The sequence below is a fragment of the Mustela nigripes genome, chromosome 3, assembly GCF_022355385.1.
Source record: "Mustela nigripes isolate SB6536 chromosome 3, MUSNIG.SB6536, whole genome shotgun sequence".
Taxonomy (NCBI): Eukaryota; Metazoa; Chordata; class Mammalia; order Carnivora; family Mustelidae; genus Mustela; species Mustela nigripes.
Genome location: NC_081559.1, coordinates 119,591,465 through 119,606,035, shown reverse-complemented (window position 1 = coordinate 119,606,035; position 14,571 = coordinate 119,591,465). Strand labels below are relative to the sequence as shown.

At 38.3% G+C, this 14,571-nt stretch overlaps 1 protein-coding gene across 4 annotated transcripts in view; it reads left to right on the top strand.

The window, feature by feature from the left end:
- Positions 1-14,571, top strand: part of ST18 (ST18 C2H2C-type zinc finger transcription factor) — a 105,031-nt gene that overhangs the window by 65,521 nt on the left and 24,939 nt on the right. For all 4 annotated transcript variants that reach the window (XM_059394570.1, XM_059394568.1, XM_059394569.1 and 1 more), the window contains 2 exons: positions 1,720-1,968; positions 8,588-8,703. In XM_059394570.1, coding sequence (XP_059250553.1) covers positions 1,720-1,968; positions 8,588-8,703 — 365 coding nt within the window. The remainder of the gene's footprint in view (positions 1-1,719; positions 1,969-8,587; positions 8,704-14,571) is intronic.

Sequence of the window (14,571 nt, the reverse complement as noted above, 5' to 3'; positions counted from 1 at the left end):
GTCAGCAACTACAATATTTAGCATTTTACTTTACATTGGCCATTAAACTTGATTACTATAGCTCTGTTTCATTGCTATAGTTACATATCAGCTATGAAGCCAAGAATTATTTTGATGTGCTCACGACAGACTACATTGTTATACCACAGAGAGAGCACATGGCACTGATATGGTTAATATCTTGGATTTTTGTAACTAAGGTTTATTAATGCTGGTATAAAAACGTATTTGATATTATACAGATGGCATAAGATGTTGTGGTTACTAAGTTATTATCCCGGATAAGCTGTACTGTCAAATTCAGAGCTTAAAACTATCACAGGAGATTAAACTATTTACTAAAAGGGACAGAAAGATATAGCCAAAGCATCTTAGTGCAAACATATTAGAAGTATATTTACCTCCCACAAATATAATAAAGCATACCTACCTCAGAGGCTGAGATTTAAAATAGGAACTTTGCAGGTGAAACAAGCAAACAGAAGAGGTGCCTTGTATTCTAAATCAGGTGCAAGCAGTGAGCTTTTGGAGCTCAACTACGTTGGCCCACACCTCAGCCCTCAGCCGCAACTGTTGGGGAGGGAGAAGGCAGAGTGTAAATGGGGAGTTAAAATAAATCCCCCGTGGGGAAGTAACTGGCTACCATATGCGTTAGGGATCTTGCTAACATATTCAAAGAGACTCCTGCTTTGCCAGCCAAAAGGAAAAAGAGCAGAGACGTTGTCCAAGATTTAATTGTGACTTGATGGATGATAGTGAAAATACGAAGAGGTATTTATCTGACCCATTTAAGAAAAAGACAAGTGAGCTCTTCCCGCGTTCTGAGTCCTATTGCGTGGCAGTGCTCACCATTGGTGACAGCACAGGAGCCATCCTTTGGCGTGTGTCCTTTGGAAAATCCAGAGCACGTGGGCAGTCTTTGGGTCTTGTACCTTAAACTACTACAACAGCAAGAACAACAACAGAAAGACAGCCAAAGCTGTCTCCCAAGGAGAAATACCGTGAGGTATAGTGAGTTTTAAGTATCATACAAAGTGTCTGGAAAAGAATCAGCTTTGTTCCGAAGTTTCATTGTACAACTTACCCCCAAATAGGCCTGTTGGCACCTGCTCCTGAAGGCCCCCAGAATCAACAATAGTTTGCCCCTGTCTGCCTCTGCTGCACCGGCCCCCCTTCAAGCAAACAAAGCTTTTCTGATTCAAGTAACCCAGAGGAAAAGGTCACATCCGTATTACTCTAATATCCCAATAAAAAATTCTCTTGCAGCTGGTTATTTTTGCATATATTCACATTAGATTAATACTGTATTGGGGAGGGGTGAGCTGGGAAGTAGTGCTGTGCCTTTTTATAAACTCAAGTGTTAATGCTATAAATGATGAATTGAGAGTGATAATTCTGCAAGCCAGAAAAGGAGATTTAAAGCTAAACTTCAAAAAAATATATAAAACAGGGTTAGCCAATACATTTAGCATTTGGAACATCTTATTTATATTAGGCTCTACTTTGTTTAAACCCAGAAACATGAAGCTCACTAATGGTGCTGCTCTTAAAAGTCTGCCTAAGAATTGAACATTAACCAAAGCAAATCAGAAAGCTAGATTTTAAATCAGATATACTTACATAAAAGCTTGCATTTAAAATTATCCCTTAAAAGCCCCACATGGCTAGGCTATAACTGCAAACTGTTTAAATGTTTTTCTGTTTCCTATTGTATACCAGGGAGCCGAGATAGAAGTGGATGAAAATGGCACATTGGACTTAAGCCTGAAAAAAAATCGAATCCTGGACAAAGCTGCACCCCTAACTTCCTCTAACACTTCTTCTATTCCAACTCCTTCCACTTCCCCATTCAAAACAAGCAGCATTTTGGTCAATGCAGCATTCTATCAGGCTCTCTGTGATCAAGAGGGCTGGGATACTCCTATCAACTATAGCAAAACTCCTGGGAAGACAGAGGAGGAGAAAGAGGTATTGTTTCAATATGTCAATCACTAAGTTTAAGAGAGAGCATGATTAGAGAGTATTCTCGGCTTTTTCCTCCTGCATTATTTTTCATATTCCTGTTTAGATGATACACAATTCTGTACCATGTTTTAGATTTTGGTAAAGTGGTGATCTTAAATTTCATCAGAAACTGATAAATGAATCCAGCTTTTCCTGTCACTTGCCTAAAATGATGTCACTGTAGCGAATTTGATCCCCATTAGGGCTGCAGTTGTGTGCATCCCATGAGAGATTATATTAGCCACCCCTTCAGCTACGGCAGCCTGGAAGGTGCATGTATCACTCAACACTGAAATGCCAACTTGCTAACTCTTTCTGAACCAGAGGATAGAAAATGAAATAGAATCAGGGATGAGTAAGAATCATGTCAAATTGCTTTCCTTGGTTTCATGAAGGAACTATGTAAGCATATCTACATATAGAGGCATTGGCTGAGGTATTTGAATCATGTCTAAGTTGTATCAGTCCCAAAGTCAAGGAGATGCATTTGTATATTTGGTTATCTTCGGAGTAGCTAGATGTTGTGGCTGTGCAGGTTCATCAAGCCTTTATCTCCATAGTTTGAGCCACCTGGCCTAGACTGCTTAACCATGACTTAGTATCATCCAAAACGAGTCACAGCCAGAAACCTCCACTATTTAGATGCTATGTCTTTGCAAATGGGACCCTAACTGTTACAGTAGTGATTCGTTTTGCTTTGCTGTTTGTCAGGAAAGTTGGTGATATTTGCTGGTTGATATGTTTAAAGAAATAAAACAGCCGCTGTCTTTGGAAGGGGGCACCACTTTTTTTTCATCTTTTTGAAGTTCAGAAATTTTGGGGGGGGGGAGCTAATTTGATTTTAGCAGATGCTTTAACATCTCAGAGCGTAAGTTGACAGAAACAACAGTGATCATAAGATTGGGTTGTTTCTCCAATTCCGCTCCCTCCCTTCTTTCCTTCCTCCGTTGCTCTCTTCTTCCTTCTTTCTTTCCTTCCTTTATCCTTTCTTCCCTTCCCTCTCTCCCTTCGCTTTTCCTTTCCTTTCTCCTTCCTTCCTTCACTCCCTCCCCCTTCCTTGCTTCCTTCAGAACACTTTTGCTGGCATCTCCATGTCCAGGCAGTAACATAGGTCCCAAGCTTGCAGCATCAAATGTGACAAACTTGCTGCACATGTATGCTCAGTCCGGTAGGGACACTGGCAGGTGAACAAATACAGTGACAAATGGAATAGAACTAGCAGACACACAATGGCGGGGGGCGGGGGAGGAATGCCAACCCTATGTACAGTGGTCAGGGATGGGTTCCTGGAGGATCCCCCAGGCTCTGTGTTACCAGCACCCACACCATCACAAAGAAGTGGGAGGCGAACCCATACAACAGCACTTTCTGACTAGATTCTGCCATACAGTCTTACTCATTTTATTCTGCTTGGCTTTACAAAATCTGCTCCAAGTATTTAGGGATGGTCTTCGTTAACCTATCATAATGCTATTTTAGAAGAACCATTTCTAAAAATAATGTATGTTTGACTCTGGTTATTATAAAACTAATACCTGCAAAGTATTAGTAGCTGGTTTACCTTAGGTGATGACCAAAGGTGGGCAAACACGTACTTCTTCCTTCCACCACATCCCCCCCTGCCATTTTGGACTTGTGCGAAAATAGCAGAAGTTGTGCTTAACTGCTGTTTATTTTTATGATCTGGAAATCTGTCAGTATTCATATGAACTGATCATTTTGCAAAACTGGTCTGAAATGGAGGTAAGGAGGTAGTGTAAGTTGTTGAGAAGCACAATCACAATGAGATCAAGATTGTTGATCCAACCCCACTCTGTAGAAGCCAGGTTTAGAGAAGGGGAATACTCTCTCATTCATAAAACTGCTTCATCCTCAGCTAGTCCAGTAGTCGATGGGATCATGGCATATCCCAGCATATCCCACTCTGTACCACTGAAAGGTCCTAGTTAGATCTGCTGATGTGGTTCAGTAAAAGTCTCATGTCACATGAAGGACTGTATTTACACAGTAAGCATAACTGTGCTCCTATTCTCAGATGAATCCCACTAGGATAAAACCCACCTTGTTTGGGAGATCTCAGTGTCATGTGCTTAGACTTAGACTTTCTGTCCCCATCCTATGACTGCCATAAATGGACCATGGTCAAAAATCACCAGAAATCTTCCTTCCAATGTCAGGCATACTGATTCAGTCCTGAGTGGTAACGAAGCAAATTTGTGTTAGGTAGGTTCTTGTTTTCATTTAAGGTCTCTTATATTGTTTTATCTTGGTTATAATTTTTGGCCTCACAAGAATGACAAAAATGTGCTCATATTCTGAGACCCTCCTCCCATTTGGAGGTCTAGCAAGTACCTCAAGAACCTCCTTGGCTATACCTCTTTATCACTCAGATAGCCAGAAAATGAGGTCTTATAACAAATAGCTTCTTTATTTCCAATCTCATTTTTTTTTGCATAATTCCAAAAAACATCTGGATTCATCTTAGCAGCTTCATAAATTCAACTGGAATATGTTCTTATTCTAATGCTTATATATCTGTGACAGTGTTTTATTTCCCAGAAAATTCCTGGGAAAAACGGATTTGGTTAGATTAGATTTCTGCTCTTTTCAGAATGGCTTACTTACTTCAGGTCTGACAGTACAGACTTTTCCTGCTACAGTTTGCAACCTAAGCATTCTGAAATCTGGAATGGAGAATGTGGAGATTCGAATGACAAAAGAGGACTTTGAAGATGCTAAGTGAGTTCCTAGAGTCAAGGTGCTTGCCCTAGGTTTGAGTTGACAAATTGTTTTGTTGTTATTGTTTTGTTTTTGTTTGTTTTTACAGAGAGTATGCCTGTTCCAGCTTTGGGGGAGGGGCAAAGGGAAAGGGAAAGAGAGAATCTTAAGCAGGCTCCATTCCCAGCATAGAGCCCCACGCAGGGCTTGATCTCAGTACCTTGAGATCACAGCCTGAACCTAGATCAAGAGTCCCACGATTAAACAACTGAGCCATTCAGACATCCTGACCAAATATTTTTTAAGCTTAATTTTTGTTATCACGGTGATCTGACCATGAATGACTCATTGCTTGGTGTACCTGATGGGGACACCCTCACACAAAAGTGCTTTTGTGGCACTATAACTCCCTAAGATAGGGCCTCACCCTTCCTCATTTGTGCCTTTGTCTGTGGTGAGCTGATCTATAAATAGACAGAATTTATCACCCTGTTCTGACTCTTATAAATGAGAACTGTGATACTTGATAGTTACTATTTTGAAAAAATAGATTGTATTCAACGTCCTTGTTGTGAAGGAAGCAGAGGGACACTGAGTTCAGTAAGAATAAAGATAAGGGATCTTTACACACGGCGTCTCAGTATCCTAACAGTCATGAAAAGCGGGATTATTGTCAAAGTTTTGGAGGAGAAAATTGAGGATCAAGGACGTTGTTAGTCTTTGGTCCTACAGAAATCAAGAAATGGGCTTGGGCAGAAGCCCAAATGAAGAACGAGGAGAAGGGAGAGAATGGAGAGAAGGAAAAGATGAAACAGCCCATCAAAAAGTGGCAACAACAAGGGAATATTGAGGACAATTAGAAAGAGAAGGGAAGAAGAGAAGGAAGAAGAAATGGTGCTTGGCGAGGTGTGGGGGACCCAACAATGCTCCCAGGGAAGCAGGACCAAACCTCCCTTGGCCGTGATCTACAGGGCATAACCACACAAACTAATCACAGGAAGTGGTCCGTGCCTGTTTTTTCCAATGAGCCCACCTGGATGCTGCACTCGGCCCAAACAATATACCGTGAATATTTGAAGACTGGGTGGTATAGTCAGCTCCTGATCTGACACCCTGTCCTTCACACTGGCACCTCCACCCTTACGCCACATGATACTCACGCACATACACACACACACACACACAGAGAAATGGAGCGATTATTTCTAATTCATTGTTATCTAGTTCATATGCACAACAGTTGCTTAATTTTGGTGGTAATTTTCAGAAAATATTGTCTGTCTCTCTCAGTGAAATAGCCTGTCCAGATGCCCTCTAAAAAAAAAAAAAATCCTGAATCTGGAAAAAACTCAAAAAATCTCGAAAGGAAAGTGCTGAGAAATAACTAGGGCTGTCAGTTCCATTCAACTGTCAGTTCTCCAAAGATTTCAGGGCTTAAAATGTTAAAAGTGCCAGATGCTATTATCTGTTATTCATGTTACCATTATGTTCTGGTCTTTACTGAAATCAATATAAACTTCCATCTGTACATTAAAAGAATTTCATTGCATCCGTATACTTTCCAAACACAACATATATATGCCAAATTCTCTTACATAGCCACAAGATAAAATTATTATTTTTTAAATTATATTTTTAAATTTGAAAAAATTCTTCCAAATGACATTGGCTTATTTTTTACTGGGTATTTAAAAATTTATCTAATGTACAGTGATAGTATAACAAAATAAGAATTCTTTCAGTGATGATCACCTGTATTTTAGTACATATGCTTTCTGCAGGTTTCTTGGGGTAGGATGCTCAGCAAAGAAAAGGGAAAAAGACAATTATTTCATAATGTAATTGCATGAATATGAGTCCATAGTTTTTATAAGAACCCACAAAATATTTAAAAGCTCATATCCAGTGAAATTATCCTTTTAAAACATTACCACATGTTACTATACCAAATTAAATACCATATATTTTGTAAGCATTATTTTTATATATGTTTTAGTTACAATAACAACTTAAATTTTCATAATTATTGATTTCTTTCAACATTCCTTATTCCCTTATCTTCCATTATGTATAGATTTAGCAGTCAAATGATAGCTGATAAACTTTATATGTTCATCTGTAAATGTACATGTCTTTAAGAATACTTTGTTCTTAATTTTATCATAAAGAAAATAATAAAAGGCTCTTTTTCACTGTATGCTATTTAAAAAAAAAAATCAGCATCCTAAACAGAAAAACAAAGGCTGTTCCACACTGAGACAATATTGGATTTAGCATTTGTATCTACTTTCAAAAAGCCAAGACATTTATAAATTGTAGTGGAAAACACTACTTGGGTGAAATCCAGTTAACACCAAATGGAATAGATAGTGGCATTATCAGGTTTAAGGTCTTCTAATTAGGAATTGCTTCATGTTAGTATTTATACTAGAAAACTTGAAAAGGAGAAGGACCATCCATCTTGCTAAAGATTCCATGGAAGTAGCATCCAAGGGGCCTTCCCCTTTGTACCTTAGAGGGTCACTATAATCAAGCACTCATGTCTCCTTATTTTCAAGCGGTGTACTATTATCTCCTAATATTTTCAAACAGACACCAATTTAAAAAAAAAAAAACTTAGAATATAAATAATATGAAGAAAGAAATTGTACCAAACCAGGTTTTATTAATTTGGCCTCAAGAGTCACTTGAGATAGTTTACCAATGTATTTACCACTGTATGGTTTTGTGGAAAAGGTTTTGCTACCCAAGTAATTAGTGAAAAAAATTACACTTGCCTTTATGACTGAGATCAAGGTGCAGAATTTTTCCTGGATGCAGAAAACCCAGATATTTTGCTTTTCCATTGATTTTGAGTGCAGACTCAGGATTATTAAAATTGTATTTTGCCATCACATTTTTATATCCATTTAATTTAAATGAGACTTACCTTGAATAATTCAAAATAGTTTTCTCATTTTAAAGAGATCAGTATTTTTGAGAATCAGAAATTCTCTGTTAGTTAATCTGATTTTAGTATTAAATGCAGGAAGTATTATATAGTTACTGGTTATAAGTTTAAGATGTAAGTAAGCTAATTATATAACTGAGGGAAACCATCATCAGTCTTCTGTAAGATATCAGATGGTAAATAAGTTTTTTGAAAGCATTACTAAATCTTCCTTACAAAAATCAAGATCAGTATTAAGCTTAAAAGAAGACCACAAAAATTAGTGATAATCCAGCAAAACATTCCATCCAATGACTAAAGCATTATAAGATATCAACTTAGCAAAAGTGGTAACTTAAGAAAAAGAGGAAGTAATGTGATAATAAAAGCAATTATCCAAAAAAATTCAATGGCTAAATATTGTGGGCAACTTATTACATATTTAACAAACAATTTAAATCTTAATTATTTGTATATTAAGAGGGACATTTTGTTAACCTAAATTGGCATTCTTTTTTGTTTAAAGTTTGTGGTTTATTTTTGCAAAATTTCTTTAGTTTTACCAATAATTGTTCTATATATAAAGAACTATTCCCATTTTATCTAGGAAACATTCATTATACAATAGAGTCTGAAACATATTAGTTATATAGCTCAAGAAATGCCTCTGTAGTTGTATTTGCCAAAATGTGAACTTGTAAAGGTATTCCCCCATGAATTGTAATTTTTTATTCTTTATCAAGGACAGAGGTCCATATTAATCAGGATATATTCTTATACTTATTACCTTATTGATTTTGTGTACAAATCCTATGAAGAATTGCAGCTAAGTTGTTAAATTAAAACTCAAATTCCACCCTGATGACTTCAAATACAGTTGTCTATCCAGGGTGCCCTAATGCCTTCTGTTCTTCTGTATTTTTTTTTTCCTTCTAGAAAGACCCAGTGAGCTCTCTAGAAAATTTAGAGGAAAAAAAGTTTCCTGGAGAGGCCTCCATTCCAAGCCCTAAACCCAAGCTCCATGCAAGAGATCTCAAAAAAGAACTAATCACGTAAGTGATCTTCAGTGGTATGTTCTGTGAGATTCTAGAATTAGAGGACTCAGATTCAGAATTTTGGGTAATAATATCCTGGTTTATAGTTAAATGTTCAATACATACTTATTTATGCTTAGAGCTAAGAGGATTATGGAAAAAAATGTATATATGACATGATTTCGTGCTGAGATGATTGAAAAAACAAAAACAGTATAAAACAATTAGAAATGTTTATGTGTTTTGTTTTGTTTTGTTTTGATTTGTTTGGCTGATCAGAATCTGCACCACTTGAGTCAGGTGAACCCAGTTTCTCCGTAGTACAATCATTTACTAGTATCGTGGCCTTAGACAGTTTTTAAACTCATTTGAACTCATTGAACCTCCAGTTTCTTAAAGTAGGGCTATCAACAATCATCTAATGAAATTGTGAAAATCTAGGGAAACAGTCTGTAAGAATATACAAAATGCCAAGTGGATAGTGCATTTTCATTGTACAATAATTATTACAGATTGTAGTATGAGACCCCTAAGATGTAGATTCCTAAGCAGAATTACTGTATTTTGCTCACTAAAGGCATAAACATTTTTTTAATGAGGAAGTACATTAATTCATGTCTCTACTGAAAATGTTTTGAGAAATTAATCACAATTAGATTTAAATAATTATTACATTGAAATTTTTAAAAATAGGACACGTGTTTGAGGTACAGGCGGCAGCCTTTTTCTTTTTGATTCTGCAATAAATATAAAGTCCCTAAAGTGTGTCAGCAAGTTAATGTTTCTTTCCTTAACATAATTATAGTATCGTTAGCATATGGATGATACAAAAAACTACTACCCATAGGTCTAACCTCTCTCACAGCCTCATAGATTCTCCTTGAAAGCAGAGGCCAGCTTTTTCTTTTGGGACTGGAATTTTTTTCATTTAATTTTGTGATTCTGTTAAAAATCATTTAACATTTCTCACAATGATGAGTTCAATGATATTATAAAGTCAGCTGTGATGATGGAGTGAAGGATCCAGAATCCATTCTTGAGGAGTCACACCTTTTTAGGACTAGTTGGGTCTAGCTATTCCTTCTGTGGCAGTGGAACAATTGTTCATGTATTCAGTAACTATTTTTTGCATGCCTGCTATGTTTTAGGCATATGTCAGATTTGAAATGAATTCTGCCCTTCCAGAAAGTGCCTTTTGAAGGAAATGAACAGGATGTAGGGATAGAAAATGTTGCTTCTGGGTCAGGTGAATGAGTTGAAGAAATGTTTATGTTTTGATCAGAAGGTCATAATCTGACACTTACTGACCCCAGAAGATCCAAGTCAGTATTTCAGGGCGTCTATGAACCTCATAACGCTTAATGCAAATGATTATTTGGGTAAGGGTGTTTATGGTTTTCATCACCTTCTCAAAGGATTCTGTGACTCAGAGAGTTTAAAGACTCGGGCACCTGATGTCAGGAAATATTAATTAAGATGGCAGCAGAGGCGGGAGCAGGAACAAAGCTTCAGGGATCTAAGCTCTGAGCCCTGAGCTGAGCTCTGAGGACCGGCCAAACCTGGACAGACAGAGAGTGCAGGCATGGACTTAAGCAGGACGGGGCACTGTGAAGAGTGCCCGGCTGCAGGTTTGTATGAGCAAGCCACGAAAGTTTAAACAGGGAAGTGAATTAGTGGCGTAGTGCTTTAGGAAGAATGGTATGCAAAATTATTCTGAAGCTGGAAGGTCATCTAAAACACTGATGTGAAAAGAAGTAAAACAAAACCCTGATACAGAGATTCAGACACGAGATCTCGAGGCTAGAGAAAGTATAGAAAGAGAGGGATAGAGTGTTCTTGAAGCCTTGAGGACACACAAGCTGCTGGCCCCTGACAGGGCAGAAAGAAAGCCCACAAAGAACACAGAAATGAGGCCCTTTACAAACACAGGAGGACGACTAAGGAAAATGATTTCCATGGGAACAAAAAGCTAAAACAATTACCAAACTGGGTATTTAGTATTATTGATTTGCCCTATAAGTTCAAAGAAGTTAAGAAAATGTGGATAAATCTTTGGGAAATGGTTCTTACAAAGTAATGGAGGCAGGGAATGGGGCATGAGATGGGGAAATTCAGAGAAATGTGTGTGCTGGGACAGCACAGGTGGTGCCACCAAATTATTGCAGGGATAAGAACAAAGATTGTACAGTGAGCCCAGCTGCCATGCCCCCCCCCCTTTTTTTTAACCTTGAAGAACTGTGATTGTGGGTCATTAGGATTTAGAGTGTGATTCACACAAATTCCTTGCGGATATAACTTGGCCTGGGCATTGTCTGGACGGCAGGCACTCCTAAGTTTTTTCTCTACTTTACCGGGCAGGGAAGTAGAGATCCCAGAATAGATGGTAAGTGAGGAGGAGAGGTGGGAAGTGTTTCAAGCAAACACAAGGCAGGATCTGTTGTTTTTTCTACACTTACATCCTTAGCTTGCAGTATAGTCCTGGCTGGGTTATATATCACATGAGGGAGTGAGGGAGTGAGTGACATGTAGGAAAATAATTTTTGGTTTTAAATGGTGAAATATTAAAGTGTATTCATACACAAAATATTCAAAGCTGCCAATTATTGAGAGTTTCTAGCAAAAAGTAATCTTTCCTCTTAGTCACCAACATCTGTATGATCTCTTCTGAATCTCTTCTGATTCTGAATCATTTTCTTCTGAATCAGTATGAAAGTATGTTTCAATTTTTCTAATAAAAAAGTTAAAAACCGTCTCTTGACTTGGCTGTCACCTTGATCCCCTGTCTCTTCTTCCTTTCATGGCTAACCTCCTCAGGAAAGTGTGACTCTGTTTCTCTCCTAAATTTCTCCCAGATAGGCTTGTGTTCTCATCATTCCATCAAAACCATCCTTGAGTCCTGCAGGGAACCCATCTGTGTGTGGTTTCTTATTCCTCTTGACCTGCTTGATGTGGCTGCAGGATTTGACAGAGCTGAGCACTTCCTCCTCTGTCTTCTTCACCTGGCTTCTAGGGTACCACACCTCGGAACAGGTTCCCACCTTACCTGTTACTCCTGCTTAGACTCCTGTGAAGCCTTCCAAAGATGGACTGTCTCAGAGATCAGCTCCAGAACCCCTTCTCTCCTCTGCCTACACTCAGTTTTCTAGATTCTCAGTGTCCACTCTGAGGACGTCCAGGCTTGCACTATCTCTGGACCCATTTCCAGTGGCCCATGGGGAATGAGCTCTCCCTCCCCATAGGACCCTGCCCCTCCCTCTCTACCAGCCACCTCTCCTGCTTTTCCGCAAGGCTTCAGGGCCTCATTGCTGCTATTCCCTCTGCCACAGATGTTTGCAGGGTGCCATAGGTCCTCACCCTCCCTCAGCTCATACCTCAAATGTCACTTACCTGAGGGGTCTTTCTGGCACTATGGCCACCCACCCCAGCCCTGATGTTCCTGCTCCCTTTATCTGGAACTCCTGTTGTCTTTCAGGACAACACCTTTATCACCTTCTAATATAAATAATAAACATATTTATCACCTTCTAATATATCTAATATATATATTCTTCTAATATATCTAATAATACATCTAATATATCTCCTTCTAATATAAATAATAAACATATTTATCACCTTCTAATGCACTCATACACTTTGCTCGCCTGCGTTCTCTCTTGTCTGCCTCCCCAATTAGAGCAGAGGGCCCCGGAGGGCAAGGGTATTCTTCTTTCACTGCTTTTGTTCTCTCCTACATCCATGTCATTGCTACAGAATATTTACTGCAGTACCTCTTCCCTCCCCAACTCCGCAAACAGTGAGTTGAGAGCATCTCAAATGCTCCCAACGAACATCTCAAATGCTGTTATAGGCCTTACACATAGAAAGTATTCAATGAAATTATTCCTAGTGCAACACTGTTATACTGTGTTGATATGTGACTGATTTTTAAATGATCTTAGACTGCATTCTTTCTGCATTTCGCAGGCAAACATTATTGGCTCAACTATCATCTTTTCTTATATGAGTTTAATGTTCACCTAGAGCTTGGTGGCTGGAGCAATGTGGTGATGTAGTACCAAACACACTAGAGCTTCAGTGTCACTGAACATTTTGCTTCCCACAAGTGACTTGGGGTCAGCCACATACTTACTCCCCTGTGGAGCTATCATTCAAGTTTTTAAAATCTTTGTATGGATTTTGTTTCCTCATGTTACTTTGAATATCTTGAAAAATGGCAAATTTTATCCTTTGAAGGTAGATTTTTGAAAATTGTAAGAGTCATTCCAAACTAAATGTAGTGTAAAGGATTGATAATTAACCTGCATTACCAATTCAAACAGAAAAATGAAGTGAGATTATTTTGTAATGTGCACTTCTCACTGGGACAAAGGAAATACAAAGAGGAAGGGTTCTAAAAACATTGTGAACAATTTTTGAAGTAAAATCTAATCATGAATTCTTAGGAAATTATAGAGACCTCATGATTCTCTCCTCATTTTCATCCCCAGACGATGTTCTGATCTTTATGGACCTGTGCTATACACTGGTTTTGTAAAAGTCTTACTATAGTTTCATCCTTTTTCAAAAATTATGCTTTGCCTTATGTTTCTAACAGATAAATGTACTTTAATCGATTACAAAATGGGATTTTTAAATGTCAATTATTAAAATAAATTTTCTTAGAGTTTGGGGGCCACTTACTCGTTTTCTTTCTCTAAGTGTTAATACTTTTTTTTAAAGATTTTTAAATTTTATTTGTGAGAGAGAGCATGAGCAGAAGGGGAAACAGAGAGGGGGAAGCAAATTTCCCCCTGAGCAGGGAGCCTGCCGCAAGGTTTAATCCCAGGCCCTGAGATCCCAGGACCCTGAGATCATCACCTAAACTGAAGGCAGACGCTTAACCTACAAAGCCACGCAGGCACCCCTCTAAGTGTTAATACTTTCACTTGAAAACTTGCCCAGAATGTTTCACTCAACTGGTATGGGCACATGTTATTGGATAAGATTTTTCACTGACAATTTGTAATTTAAGCCAGCTATCAGAATCTGAAACAAAAGCTTTTCCCACAACAATGCCATCTCCAGTCCTTTTGCTATTCCTAGACCTTTTTATACCACCAAACTTAAAAAAAAAAAAAAAATTAGCAGCAGATCAAATGCGTACTTTATTATGTTACTCCATAATTAATTTATAGCTGACTGGTTTAAAACTCATTGGCAATTTTTGCCTCTCCTGGCAGTATTAATAGAAGTCATTAAAAAATAGAAATAAAATTTAGAAATAAAATAAAATAAATGCAGTGCTGTTTTTGCACACTAGATGGCCATGTATTTCTAAAGTGGGGATCCCCAGACAATTGCAACACATCTCTCACACTCTGAATATTCCAGTTGTACAGTGGGTGAATGGCACTCGTGAGATAACTGAGTTCAAATGTCAATAATTTTTCTTTCCCCCTTCACTTGTTTACATGTATGTACAGCTTCCACGGTTTCCTTTCTGATACCCCATCTAGGGAATGTGGTAGGGGAAGAGTTAGACAATTCAGCTTGGACTGAGCCCTTAAAATCAAACATCTCTCTGAGAGATGGAAATGTTCTAACTCTTACAGTTTCTTTAGGTTACCTGAAGATGACTAGAAAGTAGCTCATAGGGAAAACAAAAAACAAAACACTTATTTGTGGAGCAAAACAAATAGCATGGAGGACATGGGGAGTTAGAGAGGAGAAGGGAGTTGGGGGAAATTGGAAGGGGAGGTGAACCATGAGAGACTATGGACTCTGAAAAACAATCTGAGGGGTTTGAAGTGGCGGGGGTGTGGGAGGTTGGGGTACCAGGTGGTGGGTATTATAGAGGGCACACCCAGTGCTCCATGCAATCTGTGCCCTCTATAATACCCACCA